Raw genomic sequence first — 19,271 nt, forward strand, 5'->3', positions numbered from 1 at the left:
TTGTCAGGCACGCGGATCTTGGCTAAGCGAGTAACGAAGATTGAGTGATTGTCACGGATCACCCCTTCATTCTGACTTAACTGAATTAAGTACAAGAGTATATCTTGGAGGAGAGGTAGGCGTGAATTGAATAGAAAAACAATAATACTTGCATTAATACTCGAGGAACAGTAGAGCTCCTCAGCTTAATCTATGAGGTGTAGAAACTCCACCATTGAAAATACATAAGAACAAAAGGTCTAGGCATGGCCGAATGGCCAGTCTCTAAAAAGGGTTTGAAGAACTCCCAAAAGGTCAAAGACTCGAATACAATAGTAAAAAGTGCTATTTATACTAAACTAGTAAATTAGGTTTACAGAAAATGAGAAGATAGTGCAGAAATCCACTTCCGGGGCCCCCTTGGTGTGTGTTTGGGCTGAACCTTGAAGCTTTCACGTGCATAGGCCATCCTTGGAGTTAAACGCTAGCTTTGGTGCCAGTTCTGGCGTTTTACGCCAGAAAAGGGTCTCTGGTGGGCGTTTAGATGCCAGTTTGGGCCATCAAATCTCGAAAAAAGTATAGACTATTATATATTTCTGGAAAGCCCAAGATTTCTACTTTCCAAAGCAATTGAGAGCGCGCCAATCGGGCTTCTATAGCTCCATAAAATCCACTTCAAGTGCAGGGAGATCAGAATCCAACAGCATCTGCAGTCCTTTCTCAACCTCTGAATTAGATTTTTGCTCAGGTCCCTCAATTTTAGCCAGAAAATACCTGAAATCACAGAAAAACATACAAAATCATAGTAAAGTCTAGAAATGTGATTTTTTCATAAAACTAATAAAAATATATTAAAAAGTAACTAAAACATACTAAAAACTACCTAAAAATAATCCAAAAAGCGTATAAATTATCCGCTCATCACAAAACCAAACTTAAATTGTTGCTTATCCCCAAGCAATTGAAAAAAATAGGATAAAAAGAAGAGAATATACAATAAATCTCAAAACATCAATGAAGCTTAGTTCTAATTAGATGCGTGGGACTTGTAGCTTTTTGCTTCTCAACAGTTTTGGCATCTCACTTTATCCTTTGAAATTCAGAATGATTGGCATCTATAGGAACTCATAATTAAGATAGTGTTATTAATTCTCCTAGTTCAGTATGTTGATTCTTGAACACAGCTACTTATGAGTACTGGCCGTGACCCTAAGCATCTTGTTTTCCAGTATTACCACCGGATACATAAATACCACAGACACATAACTGGGTGAACCTTTTCAGATTGTGACTCAGCTTTGATAGAGTCCTCAGTTAGAGGTATTCAGAGTTCTTAAGCACACTCTTTTGCTTTGGATCACGACTTTAACCACTCAGTCCCAAGCTTTTCACTTGGACCTTCATGACACAAGCACATGGTTAGGGACAGCTTGATTTTAGCCGCTTAGGCCAGGATTTTATTCCTTTGGGCCCTCCTATCTATTAATGCTCAAAGCCTTGGATCCTTTTTACGCTTGTCTTTTGGTTTAAAGGGCTATTGGCTTTTTCTGCTTGCTTTTTTTCTTTCTTTCTCTTTTTTTCGCATTTTTTTCAGCAAGCTTTTTCTTCTTCACTGCTTTTTCTTACTTCAAGAATCAAATTTATGATTTTTCAGATTATCAATAACATTTCTCTTTTTTCATTATTCTTTCAAGAGCCAACAATTTTAACATTCATAAACTTCACTATAAAAAAATATGCACTGTTCAAGCATTCATTCAGAAAACAAAAAGTGTTGCCACCACATCAAAATAATTAGACTAATTTCAAGATAGAATTCGAAATTCATGTACTTCTTGTTCTTTTGCAATTAGAAATATTTTTCATTTAAGAAAGGTGAAGGATTTATGGGACATTCATAACTTCAAGGCATAGACACTAGACACTAATGATCATATAATAAAGACACAAACATAGACAAAACATAAAGCATAAGGAACGAAAAATAGAAAAACAAATAACAAGGAAATTAAAAAACGGGTCCACCTTAGTGATGGCGGCTAGTTCTTCCTCTTGAAGATCCTATGGAGTGCTTAAGCTCCTCAATGTCTCTTCCTTGCCTTTGTTGCTCCTCCCTCATGGCTCTTTGGTCCTCTCTTATTTCATGGAGGGTAATGGAGTGCTCTTGTTGAGGTCCATGAGTGGGCTCTCTTGTTTGCTCCATCCTCTTTCTAGTGATGGGCTTTTGAGATGAATCTCTCCATCTCCCATGACTCAGAGGTGGAAGCAATTGCCTTCCTTTTCCTCTTTCTAAAGGTTTCTCCGGTCTTAGGTGCCATTGATGGTTATGGAAAAACAAAAAGCAACATTTTTTCCACACCAAACTTAAAAGGTTTACTCGTCCTCGAGCAAAAGAAGAAAGAAAGGATGAGAAGAAGAAGAAATAGAGGAGATGGAGGTGTGTGGGAATTTGGCCAAAGGGTTAAGTGTTGGAGATGTGTGAAATGGAAGGTTGTAAGGATGGTTATTTATAGGGTAAGGGAGAGAGGGTAACCGTGTGGAGAATGGGTGGGTTTGGGAGAGGAATGGTTTGAATTTAAATGGTGAGGTAGGTGGGTGTTGGGGAATAGTGTTATGGAAAGGTGTGAAGAAGAGGGAGAGTGAGGTGTGGTAGGTGGGGATCCTGTGGGGTCTACAGATACTAAGGTGTCAAGGATTTTTCATCCCTACACATCCTTGGCGTTAAACGCCCTCTGTGTGCCATTCCTGGCGTTTAAACGCCAGGCTGCTACCCTTTTCTGGCGTTAAACGCCAGTCTGCCTGCCAGTTCTGGCGTTTAACGTCCAGAATGGTGCCAGGTTGGGCGTTTAAACGCCCATTTTTCTACCCTTACTGGCGTTTAAACGCCAGTTTGCCTGCCAGTTCTGGCGTTTAACGCCCAGAATGGTGCCAGGCTGGGTGTTAAACGCCAATTTTGGTATCCTTACTGGCGTTTAAACGCCAGTAAGTTCATCCTCCAGGGTGTGCTATTTTTTATGCTATTTTTTATTTTTCTTTAATTTTTGCAGTTGTTTTTGTGACTCCACATTATCATCATCCTAAAGAAAACATAAACTAACATAGATAAATAAATAAAATTGGGTTGCCTCCCAATGAGCGCTTCTTTAATGTCAATAACTTAACAGTGAGCTCTTTTCAGAGCTTCACAATTGTTCAGAGCATGATTGTGGCCTCCCAACACTAAACTTAGAGTTTGAGTGTGGGGGCTCTGCTTGACTTTGTATGGAGAGAATTGGATGAAGCCTTTCATGCTTCTTCTTCATGTTTACAGAGGAAGATCCTTGAGCCTTAAACAAGAGGTAGTCCTTATTCAACTGAAGGACTAACTCTCCTCTGTCCACATCAATTACAGCCTTTGATGTGGCTAGAAAAGGTCTTCCAAGGATGATGGATTCATCCTCATCCTTCCCAATTTCTAGGATTATGAAGTCAGCAGGGATGTAAAGGCCTTCAACCTTCACTAAGACATTCTCTACAAGTCCATAAGCCTTTTTCATCAATCTGTCTGCCATCTCCAATGAGATTCTTGCAGCTTGTACCTCAAAGATTCCTAGTTTCTCCATTACAGAGAGTGGCATGAGGTTGATGCCTGGCCCCAGGTCACACAGAGCCTTCTCAAAGGTCATGGTGCCAATGGTGCAAGGTATTAAGAACCTTCCGAGATCCGGTTTCTTTTGAGGTATCTTCAGCTGAACCAAGGTGTTTAGTTCATTAATGAGCAATGGAGGTTCATCCTCCCAAGTCTCATTACCAAATAACTTGGCATTCAGTTTCATGATTGCTCCTAAATACTGAGCAACTTGCTCTTCAGCAATGACTTCATCTTCTTCAGAAGAAGAATATTCATCAGAGCTCATGAATGGTAATAGAAAATTTAGTGAAATCTCTATGGTCTCTGCATGAGCCTCAGATTCCTTTAGTTCCTCATAAAGGAACTCTCTAGTGGTCAGTGGATGTTTATTGAGGTCTTCCTCATTGGGAACCATTGTCTCTTCCTCTTCTCCAGGTTCGGCCACGCCAGGTATGGTTATCACCTTACATTCTCTTTTTGGATTCTCTTCTGTATTGCTTAGGAGAGTACTAGGAGAAGTTTTAGTAACTCTTTTACTCAGCTGACCCACTTGTGCCTCCAGATTTCTGATGGAGGACCTTATTTCATTCATGAAACAGAGAGTGGCCTTAGATAGATCAGAGACTCTGTTTGCTAAGCTAGAGAGGCTCTGCTCAGAATTCTCTATTTGTTGCTGAGAAGATGATGGAAAAGGTTTGATGTTGCCAAACCTATTTCTCCCACCATTATTGTTGTTGAAGCCTTGTTGAGGCTTTTGTTGATCCTTCCATGAAAAATTTGGAGGATTCCTCCATGAAGGATTATAGGTGTTTCCAAAGGGTTCTCCCATGTAATTCACTTCTTCCATTGTAGGATTCTCAGGGTCATAAGCTTCTCCTTCAGAGGAGGTGTCTTTAGCACTGCCGGATGTAGCTTGCAATCCAGTCAGATTCTGAGAAATCAGATTGACTTGCTGAGTCAGTATTTTGTTTTGAGCCAATATGGCATTCAGAGTATCAATCTCAAGAACTCCTCTCTTCTGAGTCATCCCATTGTTCACAGGATTTCTTTCAGAGGTGTACATGTATTGGTTATTTGCAACCATCTCAATAAGTTCCTGGGCTTCTACAGGTGTTTTTAGATGAAGAGATCCACCAGCAGAATGGTTTAATGACATCTTTAACATTTCAGACAGACCATCATAGAATATACATATGATGTTCCATTATGGAAACATGTCAGAAGGACACCTTTTGGTTAATTGCTTGTATCTTTCCCAAGCTTCATAGAGGGATTCACCTTCCTTCTGTCTGAAGGTTTGGACGTCCACTCTGAGCTTACTCATCTTTTGAGGTGGAAAGAATTTGGTCAAGAAGGCATTGACCAACCTTTTCCAAGACTTCAGGCTTTCTTTAGGTTGTGAGTCTAACCATATTCTAGCTCTGTCTCTCACAGCAAAAGGGAAAAGCATAAGTCTGTAGACCTCGGGGTCAGCCCATTAGTCTTAACAGTATCACAGATCTGCAAAAATTCAGTTAAGAACTGATGAGGATCTTCTGATAGAAGTCCATGAAACTTGCAGTTTTGCTGCATTAGAGAAACTAATTGAGGCTTAAGCTCAAAGTTGTTTGCTCCAATGGCAGGAATTGACATGCTTCTTCCATAGAAGTTGGAAGTTGGTGCAGCATAGTCACCAAGCATCTTCCTTGCATCTCTAGCATTGTTGTTGGGTTCGGCTGCCATGCTTCTTTTTCGAAATTCTTTGAAAGGTCCTCTCCGGAGTGTTGTGCTTTAGCTTCTCTTAGCTTCTTCTTCAGAGTCCTTTCAGGTTCAGGATCAGCTTCAATAAGAATGTTTTTATCCTTGTTTCTGCTCATATAAAAAAGAAGAGAACAAAAATGGGGTAGTGGAATCCTCTACGTCACAGTATAGAGATTGTTTGAGGTGTCAGAAGAATGAGGTAGAGAGAGAATGAGAAGAATTCGAACACAGAGAGAGAGAGAGGGTTCAAATTATAAGTAGAAGAGAAGTGTTAGCAAATAAATAGATATAGATTAGAGAGAGAGAGTTTTCGAAAATTAAAATTAAAATAATTAGTTAATTAAAAAGATTTTTGAGAAAGTTGTTAGTGATTTTCGAAAATTGTAAGTGGAAAAGTGGTTAGGTGGTTTTGAAAAAGATAAGAAATAGTAATTAGTTGAAAAAGATTTGAAAATAAATTTTGAAAAGATAAGAAGTTAGAAAAAGATTTTGAAATCAAAATTTTAAAAAGATATGATTGAAAAAAAAGATTTTATTTTTTTTAAAAGATATGATTGAAAAGATATGATTGAAAAAGATTTGATTTTTAAAAATTGATGACTTGACTAACAAGAAATTAAAAGATATAATTCTAAAATTTAAAGATTGATTCTTTTTTAACAAGAAAGTAACAAACTTGCAATTTTTTTTAATCAAAACATTAATTGTTAGCAAGGATTTTTGAAAATATGAGATAAGATTAAGAAAAAGATATTTGAAAAAAATTAGTTTGAAAACTTTCAAAAACTTAAAAAATGAAAAAATGAAGGTTTAAAATATGTTTGATGCAAAAAGTTATGAATTAAAACATGAAAATTTGAAAAAATTTGAATTGGAAACAAAATTACCTCCCTTGTGTCATCCTGGCTTTAAACGCCCAGGATGCTATCCATTCTGGCATTTAACGCCCAGAATGCTACCTCTTTGGGCGTTTAACGCCCAGTCAGATATCCTGGCTGGCGTTAAATGGCAGAAATCCTTCTTTACTGGGCGTTTTTCCAAACGCCCAGAATGCTACCTGTTCTGGCATTAAACGCTCAGAACGCTGCCCATTCTGGTGTTTAACGCCCATAATGATACCAGTACTGGCGTTAAACGCCCAGAATAATAGCCATTCTGGCATTTAACGCCCAAAGTGCCTCTTTACTGGCGTTTTGACGCCAGTGAGCTCTTTTTCTCTGTGATTCTTCTGTCTTATGTTCTGAATCTTCATTTCTCTATATTATTTACTTGAAAAGATATATTATTTTTTTATTTTTTTATTTTTAATAAAGAGATAGAAAAATAACAAAATGAAATAAAACATAAAAATGCAAGATTAACACAAGTAATGCATGCAAGGACACTTTGAATGTTAAGATGAACACCAAGAACACTTTGAAGATCATGATGAACATCAAGGACATATTTTTGAAAAAATTTTAAGAAAAAAAAGACATGCAAGACACCAAACTTAGAAATTTTGAATGTTAAAAAACTATGATTTTGAAAATGCATATGAAAAACAACATAAAACACAAAATAGGAAAATCATGAGATCGAACACAGGAAATCATCAAGAACAACTTGAAGATCACAGAAGAACACAATGCATGAATATTTTATTTTATTTTATTTTTCGAAAATAAAAAATAAAATTACCCAATCTAAGCAACAAGATAAACCGTCAGTTGTCCAAACTCGAACAATCCCCGGCAACGGCGCCAAAAACTTGGTATGCAAAATCGTGATTCACACTTTTCAAATCTCCGCATAGCTGACCAGCAAGTGCACTGGGTCGTCCAAGTAATACCTTACGTGAGTAAGGGTCGATCCCACGGAGATTGACGGCTTAAAGCAAGCTATGGTCATCTTGTAAATCTCAGTCAGGCGGATTCAAATGGTTATAAGGTGTTGATAATTAAAAGAACAATAAAACATAAAACAAAATAAAGTCACTTATGTAGTTCCTTGGTGAGAATTTGAGATAAGCGTTTGGAGATGCTTTGTTTCCTCTGAACATCTTCTTTCCTACTGTCCTCATCCAATCATGCGTACTCCCTTCCATGGCAAGTTGTATGTTGGTGGATCACCGTTGTCAATGGCTACCATCCGTCCTCTCAGTGAAAACATGTCCTCTACGGTTTCCCGCATGGGTAATCAGCTGTCGGTTCTTGATCGTGTTGGAATAGAATAAATTTATTCTTTTGCACACTGTCAATGTGCCCAACAGTCATTAGTTTGAAGCTCGTCACAGTCATCCCATCCCAGATCCTACTCGGAATACCACAGACAAGGTTTAGACTTTCCGGATCTCAAGAATGCTGCCAATTGGTTCTAGCTTACACCACGAAGGTTTTAACGTCATGGATTCGAATGCTCTGTTTTCAGGAGAGGTGGTTCAGATCTGTGGGTTAGAGACCAAAGAGAATATACTCCAGCTGTCGTCCAATGACTACGTTGAACATCATGTAGACCGCTTTGTGGTTATTAGGCACGCGAATCTTGACTAAGCGAGTAACGAAGATTGAGTGATTGTCACGGGTCACCCCTTCATTCTGACTTAACTGAATTAAGTACAAGAGTATATCTTGGAGGAGAAGTAGGTGTGAATTGAATAGAAAAATAATAATACTTGCATTAATACTCGAGGAACAGTAGAGCTCCTCACCTTAATCTTTGAGGTGTAGAAACTCCACCGTTGAAAATACATAAGAATAAAAGGTCTAGGCATGGCCGAATGGCCAGCCTCCAGAAAAGGTTCGAAGAACTCCCAAAAGGTCAAAGACTCGAATACAATAGTAAAAAGTGCTATTTATACTAAACTAGTAAACTAGGTTTACAGAAAATGAGTAGATAGTGCAGAAATCTACTTCTGAGGCCTACTTGGTGTGTGTTTGGGCTGATCCTTAAAGTTTTCACGTGCATAGGCCATCCTTGGAGTTAAACACCAACTTTGGTGCCAGTTCTGGCATTTTACGCCAGAAAATGATCTCTAGTGGGAGTTTAGACGCCAGTTTGGGCTATCAAATCTCGAACAAAGTATGAACTATTAGATATTTCTGGAAAGCCCAAGATGTATACTTTCCAACGTAATTGAAGCGTGCCAATCGGGCTTCTGTAGCTCCATAAAATCTACTTCGAGTGCAGGGAGGTCAGAATCTAACAGCATCTACAGTCCTTTCTCAGCCTCATAATCAGATTTTTGCTCAGGTCCCTCAATTTCAACCAGAAAATATCTGAAATCACAGAAAAACACACAAACTCATAGTAAAGTCTAGAAATGTGATTTTTGCATAAAAACTAATAAAAATATATTAAAAAGCAACTAAAACATACTAAAAACTACCTAAAAACAACGCCAAAAAGCATATAAATTATCCGCTCATCAACAGACTTGTGCGTACGCATAGGTACCAGCACGTGCCTCCATTAAAAAGTCACGTGGACTCACATTTTGGGAGATTTTTGGCCCATTTTTGAAGGCTTTGGAGCATATTTGAAGGAGGGAGCAACCATATATCATATCATACGCTACCATACATTATAGAATACATTTTAGGAGTAGTTTTAGGTTTTCTCTCTTAGGGTTTTAATTAGGTTTTCAATGTAGCATTTTATAGTTTAATTTTGTTCTTGGATTTTGCTATCTCATTGTAAGTATTTCCTTCATTTTCCCTTTATTACATTACTTGTTCTACACTTTCTTCTACTTTAATTTTCTTTGTCAATATATACATAGTTTTGTAATTTTGAATTTCTAGTTGGTTAATTTGATGTTTGATGATCATTGCATGTTTGTTTGAGTTACTTTTATTGATTTTGAGCATTTGTGATTCATAGCTTTCATTAATTTACCAATTTTGCCATGTTTTATGTTTATGTCCACTATGTGTTCGATGAAATGTCAATCTTAGTTATAGGGTAAATTTCCACCCCTTACCTTGGGAAAAATGAGTATATAGATTACTAGAACCATAATGTGCAATATTTAGTGATAATTCTTGGTTTGTTAGTTGTTATTGTTTCCACTAACGCTAGCTTCTTACTAAGGTAATTAGTTAGTTAGGATTTGTGGATTAATAACAATTATGCTCACTTGACTAACTTTTCAATGTTAGGAGTTGACTTAGTGAGATTAATCCATCATAATTATCATAGTTGTGGTTATGGCAAGGAAAGGATTCCATAACTCATCCAAAGTCAAGGTTTTATTTATGTTTTGAACCATTTTTCCATCACTTTATAGCATTACTTGTCTATATTACATACATAGTTCTTTTATTCCTTGATTAGTTTATTAATTGCAAATTTTGTCTTGTTTCTTTTATTTCTTTATTGCTTCCTTATCATTGAAAATTATTTTGATCTTCACAACCAATTTTATGCACTTGTTGTCACTAGTTTCTAGGGAGAGCGACCCGGGAGTCTAAATACTCTCGATTTATATTTGCTTTGAATTGTGACATCTTTAGAATTTAAATTTGATTGATGGTCAATTGTTAGGTTAGAAACTATACTTGCAACGAAAATCTATTTTGTGAAAATTCCTAACCCACTCTAGGCCATTGTCAAATTTTGGCGCCGTTGCCAGGGAGCTAGTGTCATGAGTGCTATACTTTGGTTGTTGTAAATATGTCCATAGTATGAATAGATATTTTTTGGGTTGTTTGCTTATTTTTTGCTATTAATTAGGATTTTTGCTTCTTTTATTACTTGATGTCTTTAGTTTTTATTTTCTATTTCCTCTATGAGTTATCACCCTCTTGATTTGGAGTTTGGTTGTTATCATTTTTTAGGGCTTGATAACTTCAATTTTGGATTGCATCATGGAATTGGAGCATCTATTTTGGGAGGAGCAACCTCCTCTATGCTACAATGAGCCATACCCTTCCTAATGTACATACCCAAACCAAGGATATAGTGGATTTCATCTTGATTATACACCTCCACCACCATATATCTATGACCCATACCCGCAACACAACTCTCAATCACCATATTTTCAAATACCACACCAATACCAACATCCACCTTCTTACATACCACCTTTAAACACTTGCCAACATGAGTCACCTCCCATATATACAACATTTCTTCCAAATTATGAGCCTCAATTTTCACCCCCAATGTGAAGCTTTCCCACCCTTGGCCCAAGAATCACAAGACCTTCAAGCCTTTCTCCAAGAGCAAGAAGAATTTCGAAGCACACAAGGACAATTCATGGCTACCATAGCCGAAGCAGTGAACCGCTTGGTTCTACTACGCTCATCCGATCAAGACACTTATATGTAATATGATCATCGATGCTAATCTTCAAAACATTTCATTTACTATCAGAAATCAATTTTAATTTCTCGTTTGTTTGTTATTTTTCTTTCCATTTGTCTTTGTCTTTTTTATTCGCTGAGAGTTTATGTGTAATATTAACTTTTTTGCTGTGATATTTGTGTGTTTTTTATCGTGATGTAAGTGATACAGTTAATTGAGGAGATTGCTAATTTGTGTATGTAGGAAAGAATTAAGGAGATTGAGCAACAGGATGAGTCTTCTAGAATGTTGTCTCAACATGATTCCATTGCTTAGGTTTTCAGAAAAGAGAAACCGAGTAGAGTACGTGGTGTGGGTTTTGAACCGACTCCTAGTCAACTCTTCGGTCCGAATTCACATGCACCTGGCAACGGAGTCCAACTAGACGAGGAGACCCAGAGGAAGCTGCTTGAACTGCAGGCAGAGCTGGAAGGCGAGAAGTTGAAGAGGAAGGCGATGGAAGACGAGGCAGCAGCAGAGAAGAAAAAGATGAAGGCGATGGAGAATGCTCTGATTTATCTGTTTCAATGACAGGGTGAGGAGCTACCACCAGACATCGCTGCAGGGATGAGTTTCATGGAATGATAGAGTGAAAATAGAATATTAGGATTAGAGTTATTTTGCATTGAAGCAAACATTAATTAGACTAAGCAACTCTACGAAAGAGATTTATTTATATCGTATTTTGATGGATATATTATTTTGTTTTGCTTATATTTCAATTTTGTTTTTGCTACAAGTTTAGATTCTATTTTTGTTAAAAAATTCACTCTTATAATAATAGAAAATATAAAAAGAATTAAAAAAATAATTCAATAATATTTAAATAAATTACGCGTGTTTTTTTGAAAAACCCAATTTTTTTAATTTTTCTTAAATTAGCGGCGGTTTTAAACCGCCGTTGTTTGGGTTCAGATATTATAAAAATTGTTACATCTGGCGGCAGTTTACAACCGCCAGTAACTTTTACAGAAACTGTAGTACCATTTAACGGCGGTTTAAAACCGCCACTAAACTTGAAGAAACTTGGACATATAGTGACAATTTACGGCAGTTTGGAAACCGTCGGTAAATTATGAAGCAAACTGTGTCCGTCTCATTTGGCGGCGCTTTTCTGTTGGTGTTCCGCAAAATTTTGATTTAGCGGCAGGTATACCAGCGGTTGCTGGAAATCGCCACCAAATCCAATCCCGGCGCCCATATCCATGACGGTCCGGTTAATTGCCGGCATTTGATTTTGCGGCGGTTTAAAACCGCCGCTAATCAAGTAGCGTAACAAAAATATCAAATACTAAATATATAATTTTAAAATAAGTTATAGAGATCAGATTTTGATGTAATTTTTATAAAAAATATTTTAAAAAAAAAATATATTTTCATCTTTAAAATTGCATAATTTTATATCCAGTAAAGTTTTCTATTTTTAATGATTGAAATGCTTTAAAAATTTTAAAATAAAAACCTAGAGATTAATTTTTCCTTAATTTTTTTATGCACATGAATAATTATACAAATATTTACAAAAAATTTGAATTAAATATACAAGATATTTACTAAATATAAAAGTTATTTATTACTAATAAAAAGTAATATTTTTTATTTTTTCTATCGTGTTTTTTAAATTATTTAAAAACTTATTTATTATCAATATCTTTTAAAGTTATTTTTCTCAACGCCATAAATTTTGAATATATTATTTTAGTATTCTATCTAATAATAGATGCACTAACCAAAAGGAGCTCCACTCCGGTTTCCATTCCCAAATCAATGTATGTTTTTCTAATATGTGAATGCAGATTATATTGTTTATTGAGAATACACTTAAAATGTCTTCTCTTGATTGCCTGTTATACATTTTGTATTGATTTCTTTTCTATTGAAAAGATCGTGCCTCATAAACCAGTTGAAACCACATCTTAGTGGTTTTTAAGTGTTAAGTCATGTGTTCAGTTTCCATTCCCTACTCCTAACTACCTTTGGTTAAATTTCGTTAGTTTTATTTAGATGTGGGATTATGTGCCCGACTCCTGTTCCTTATTCCTAATTACTTTTGAGGGGGAAAAACAACTAATAGAAATTAAATTAAGCAGGATAACGTTATATCTGCAAAATTGAATGCTGAATTTTAAGATTGATACCAATCATATTAATTGAAATTAGAAGACCTCTTTGTAGCTGGCCCTGGCCCTGGCCCTGTTTATAATGAGTAGAACTACCGTATATGTACATTAATACATTGTAAAGTTATTGGCTCGCCAAACAAACAAGAAGTGGATGGCTAGTAGAACAGGGCAATCAAGGCATATAAATATTGAAAACCTCTATCCTTCCTATAACTCATCCTATGTATTTTGACCTATGTTAAATTTATTCCTTACTAGTTCATATATGTTTATTTTCAATTTTCAATTCAATTTTTTATAGGTATTTATTTTATTTTATTTTGGTTAAAAGAATCCTACTCTGTATAAATAGAAAAAAATTTATCTCAACTTAATTATTTGTTCGTGCAGTACGTAAATGTTTATTAATTTTCTCTAGCTACTACAGAAGATTTATAAAGAACTTAGCAAAAAAATAACATATATCTAATCTAATCAAGTTCAGAATTATTATACAAAAGTTGAGGATAATATAACAAATGTCATAAAATTATTTATTACTGTAATATTTTATAGAAAGTTAAAATTTTCAAATTTTCAATATAATAATGTATTAAAATTAAAGTTTGTTACAATTTTCCTTTTTTTTTTTAAATTGATCAAATATTAATAGATAATAATTTGGGACAAATAAAATAACTTTTTAAGTATTACCAATAAAACCCAGTTAATGAAAATAATTTTTAATCATCAGTCCATCACACATTAAATGTGTTAAAAAAAGAAAAATGCAAATATTTCAACCTGTACTACAATGTCTACTATTCCACCCTCCAAAGTCATGAGCTGATTTCATCATATTGCACAGTTGAGACACATTTATAACCATAATAACTATACCACCCATCACCCAAACCCTTTTTATATCTTTCATACTCACTCCCCAACCCTAATGTGAAAGGTATCTTCTTTTTGTTAACCAAGACAAATGTTATAATAATGTTATATATGGTACCATGGATTTCTATGGCAACAAAAAATCTCTCCTTTCCCTAATGACTGATACCGAAAATAACAACGAATTCCAACAACAAAAATCTCCAAACATCAATCACCTTCGTATTCAAACCCATAGAGACATCACCATAACACGACAACCACCACAAGATGATGTTAACAATGTTCAATTTAGTTCTCCAAGAACCTCAACATCTGAAAACACAACTACAACTATGTTTCCTATGATGTCTTCGCCGACACACCCGTGTCCGGACTCACCATGGACACTTTCCTCCATTTCACCGCCGCCGAACCCTTCGCCTTCCTTGCTCTATCACTGCATAGCCTCCCTCCACCGCCACGAGGGCAACATCTATGCCATCGCGGCTTCTAAGGGATTGGTGTTTACTGGCTCTAACAGCGCCAGAATTCGCGTCTGGAAGCAACCCGATTGTATGGACAAAGGGTACCTCAAGGCGAGTTCTGGTGAGGTTAGAGCCATATTGGCTTATAGCAACACACTTTTCTCCACCCACAAGGACCACAAAATCAGGATATGGAACTTCACTGTATCGGACACTTTCAAATCCAAGAAAGTAGGTACCCGTATCATGCATAAATAATATCTCATCTTATTCATGTATAAATATCGAAAAGAGAATTGTTAAGGCCAACATGTCTTATCAATTTTAGTCAACATTTTGGATTAATATTTTATTTTTCTATTATTAAAATTTAAAATTTAAAATTTAATTTTTAATTTTTAGTATTTAGAATTCACTGATAAAAAATGGTAGATTTTATCGAAAATGTTAAAAATTCACGCTGAATTATATTTACGTAAAATTAATAATTTAAAACTATAAATAATAATTTAGTTAAACACATAAAAATAATTGTATATAAATTTTCGTCGTAGAAAAATCATATTTACACCACTTTTTGATACACGTTAAAATATATACATTTTGTTTTGGGAAGAAAGAGTACAAACCTTTATTAAATTTAAACAAAACATCATATATCCAACAATTTTTTAGGTGGGTACGCTACCTAGGAAAAGCTCGTTCCTGTTGTTCCCAAGAGGGAACCAGCAAAATCCAAAGCACAAGGAGAATGTTTCTTGCATGGCTTATTACCATTCGGAGGGGCTATTGTACACTGGGTCACACGATAGAACGGTGAAGGCTTGGAGGGTCTCTGATAGGAAATGCGTTGACTCGTTTCTTGCACATGAAGATAACATAAACTCCATGTTGGTCAACCAAGACGATGGCTGCCTCTTCACTTCATCTTCTGATGGATCAGTCAAGATATGGAGAAGGGTACACACTTATCATCATCATATGCACATTTCTCTCTAATATTATTTTTATATTATCTTAACTTTCTAAAATTTTAATTAATTGTATTGCAGAAATTTACTAGCAGTTAACTTCACATAAAATTATATTTAAATTACTGAAGTCTGTTATTATTTAATTTAAAAAAATAATTTATTATATATAAATAATTTAATTAAAAAATTTAATTTAAATTAGATTAAACAGTTATTTTTATCTTTTTTTATTATTCTTTTAAAATTTGTTCTCTTTCAATTTTTTAAAATTAATTTTAAATTTTTAATTGAGTATGTTCTTCTTATTTATATTTCTTAATCAAATTTTTTATTTCAAATATATTCTTTAATTTTTGTTTTTTTTATGATCTTTTGTTTGTATCACAAACTCGATTCTCCTTCAATGTGAATCTTAATTTTTTTCTTTTTTCTTTTCAATTTCTATTTTTTTTCTTTCATCATTTTTATAAAGTCAAAAAGATATGAGTGTATTTTTTTGTTAGAATACTAAATTTTACTTTTTCAAATAATTTATATACATATATTTTATAAGAATTAAATAAATAAAAATAAAAAATAAATTTAATTAAAAAAAGATTTGGTCAAAAAAGATGAAAAAAAAAGAACGTACGAAATTTATCATTTAAAATAATACATAAGAATAATACATAGAAAGAATTAAAAAAATTTTTTTAAAAAAGTGGTTATTTGATATATTCAAACTAGTTTTTTAAAATAATAATTTGTATAAAATAAAATTTTTTTTATCAAATCAAATAATAACACATGTTAATAATTTAAAAATAGTTTTATGTAAAATTGGTTGCATGTGAATTTTCACTTAATTGTATTTATGTATTATGCGTTGTATTATATTTATCCAATTATATATATATATATATGAAAATTAAACTAAAAATACCTATCAATCAGCTCGATAAAATATATTGACTGTTGCATATGAAATGATTACATATTTGCATTTATAATTTAATTTTTTAAATAATGTAATTAAAGTAGTTTATAAAAAATAATATAATCCAATTATACTGATATAAGAAATATCTTATTTATGTTGTAACATTCAATGTGGATTATTTTTATTGTTTAAAATTATATTTTGAAAATACGAAAAATTAACTCTTAACTAATTATTTTTTTTAATATTGCTGATATTTCATACATAAATAGTACTACAAGAATATTATTACTATCGATAGCTTGACTTCGATAAAGTGCATAAAATTCGACCTTTTTATCAGTTTTATTGACAGTCCAACCGTAGTTAACAGGGCAACTCAAATTTTCTATAATAGTATAGAATAAAACAAAAAATTTCATTTGTTCTCAAAAAACACCTAAAAGCTCTTAATTTATATTTATAAAAATAGTACAGTGTACAGATAAACAATTCTTAATACGTTAACTTTAAATAATTATTAATTAATAATAAGTTAGCTGGTAATTAGCTAGTTAGGTGTTAGTTACTTAACGAAGTTCTTAAAAAAATAATAAAAATAAAAAAAGTTGTGATTTGTAATCTTTTATGGAGAATTTATTTTTGTTATCTACTCATATTGAATTATATTGGTACTGAATTATGTACGGTAGGTATACACGGAAGACTCGCACACTTTGACAATGACGTTGAAGTTCCAACCTTCACCTGTGAATGCACTTGCTCTAAGCTCCTCCTTCAACCACTGCTTCCTCTATTCAGGTTCCTCCGACGGAATGATCAACTTCTGGGAGAAAGAGAGGCTATGCTACCGGTTCAACCACGGAGGATTCTTGCAGGGCCACCGGTTCGCGGTTCTTTGCTTAGCAACGGTTGGTAATCTTGTATTCAGCGGCTCGGAAGACACCACCATTAGGGTGTGGAGGAGGGAGGAAGGCAGCTGCTACCACGAGTGCTTGGCGGTTCTTGACGGACACCGTGGACCCGTCAGGTGTCTGGCGGCGTGCCTCCAGATGGAAAAGGTTGTTTTGGGTTTCTTGGTTTATAGTGCTAGTTTGGACCAAACATTTAAGGTTTGGAGGATTAAGATTTTGAGTGAAGATAATGATGAAAAGATGTGTTTGGAATATGATGCAACAATAAGTAGCAGTGGTAGGGAAGGGAGGGTTAAAGTTAGGGATTATGATATGAGCCCTGTTTTGTCGCCTTCATGGGTCGAGAAGAAGCTACAAGGTACCTACTTCCACTGATTCAGTTACTTGTTTGTATAACTGAATCTCTTGTTTTATTTCTCATATAAAGTAACTAAGTGAAGATATTTTTGTACTAAGATAATAGTTAACAACTTTTAAATAGTTTATCATGTTTATATAACTACTACATTTTTATGTATAAAAAAAAGTTAATAATAAGAGTAGTTTCTGAACATATTAATTTAATACCAAAATTTTAATTTCTTTAATTTAATCTTTAAAAGTGACAGTGGTAACATGCATGAGTTTTTTAATTATTTTTCATTATCAACATGTTGATGTAGTATATCAACCGCACATAATGAAATGATGATATATACCTGATATGTTAATATGGACGATAATATGATATGACAAAATACAACTTGCATTGTTTGTGCCTCATAATTTATATAATAATATAATATTGACATCTTGAGGCACACATGTAACTTTTAGTATTAATTTAAGAATTAACTTACAAAAAAAATTATATTAATACTGACAACAAAGCATGGTTCTCAAAATCAGATTGGTCAATCAAACCGATTTGATTGTGAATTAATAAATTTTGCGGTTTCTGTGTATTTTGAAAAACTATTATTCTAAAAGTTGCTAAAAAATTGTTGTATCGGCCGAAAATTAAATGGTTGGACTAAATCGGAATCTAATTAATTTTCAAAAAAAAAAAGGATCAGACACGCACACGGTGAAAAACCTAGCCCTTTTTCCCTTTTTTCTTTCATTCAGAAACAAATGGAGCCAAAAACCCCTAGCCATCACCACCGGCAGAAGAAGTGGCACATTATCGACCTTTGTTGCACTCAAAGCCGTTGTCCATCCATTCGTCCACCTCCAATTCATTCTGTTAACCGCATCACAAAACACTAGTTGCAAAACTCTGTCGTCACTATGCCAAGAAGGACGACCTTGAACTTCCGTCGTATTGTCACCATCGTCTATTATCGTCTTATCGCCGTGGTCTGTCGCCGTCCGTTCTCTTCTGCTATCAAAGGTCAATGACTCATAGCTCACTTGCTCTTTATTTTTTTAAAATTTTTTTATTGCCTGTGAACTTGTTTGCCGTGATTTTCATCGTTAGCACAACTACGTCTACAGGGTAGGTGAAACTCTCCTAAACTGTTTCTCTCTAGTGTTGTCATCCTTAAGAATAAGGTTACCGTTATCTTGAAACTGAGCACTTGAGATATTAGTGACATGTTTAGTTGAAAATATGAGGTTTATTGACCAAATTATATCATTTCTTCTATCCATTACTACGAGCTTGCTATCTTTGTGAATCTTGATAACCTCTGAAAAATCTTTCACGATTTGATCTCTGTTTGCTATTCATATGATGTTGGATCGATTAGATTAATAAACTAATAAACCAATAACTATAACAATTTGATGACCGATCTAATTCTCACATCCTTGCAGCAAAATAACTAATTAACTTTCATATCAGTAATCATCTTAAACCATAGAAATTAGTGCAGATTTGTCCACTCTTACCAAATGTCCTCTTAATAATTAATTAAGGAAAGTATTTACTATTTAGTGTACTATTCACGAGTGAAGAAAATGTATGTTTGATTTAAGTGTTTAGAAGCATGAATATATGTTCAAGAGTCTTGAAGGTTAGATCAAACTTGTTTGGCTGATTTTTTTTTAATATGATTTTTATCCTCAAATGTACATTTATTTGTAGCTTTTGCTTTTCAATTTTACTGTTAAGAATTGATTGTAAAATTTATTTTCTTAATTACCTTTATTCACCTTCTTCCTTTTATACATATACCATCGTCTTTATTTTATGAGAAAGTATGGAGAGCCAATAATTTTAGTGTACAATATGTATAATAAGCTTTAAAAAAATGTATTTTAAAAATTAAAAATCAGATTTTTAATTAATTATTTAATAATTATTTAAATTTTGAAATTTAAAAAATTAGGATTAGTAGTTAAATTCATTCACACTACA

At 34.0% G+C, this 19,271-nt stretch overlaps 1 protein-coding gene and 1 non-coding gene across 2 annotated transcripts in view; both read left to right on the top strand.

The window, feature by feature from the left end:
- Positions 1–4,803: 4,803 nt before the first annotated feature.
- On the top strand, positions 4,804–4,907 carry LOC112719117 (small nucleolar RNA R71). The gene has a single exon (XR_003161432.1). It is a non-coding gene; the product is annotated as a small nucleolar RNA R71 (small nucleolar RNA).
- Positions 4,908–13,750: 8,843 nt separating this feature from the next.
- Positions 13,751–19,271, top strand: part of LOC112716128 (uncharacterized) — a 274,079-nt gene continuing 268,558 nt past the window's right edge. Inside the window, exons 1-3 of the mRNA XM_072205187.1 lie at positions 13,751–14,354; positions 14,799–15,083; positions 16,709–17,288. Coding sequence (XP_072061288.1) covers positions 13,776–14,354; positions 14,799–15,083; positions 16,709–17,288 — 1,444 coding nt within the window. The 5' untranslated portion in view covers positions 13,751–13,775. The remainder of the gene's footprint in view (positions 14,355–14,798; positions 15,084–16,708; positions 17,289–19,271) is intronic.

The sequence above is a fragment of the Arachis hypogaea genome, chromosome 10 (genome assembly GCF_003086295.3).
Source record: "Arachis hypogaea cultivar Tifrunner chromosome 10, arahy.Tifrunner.gnm2.J5K5, whole genome shotgun sequence".
Lineage (NCBI taxonomy): Eukaryota > Viridiplantae > Streptophyta > Magnoliopsida > Fabales > Fabaceae > Arachis > Arachis hypogaea.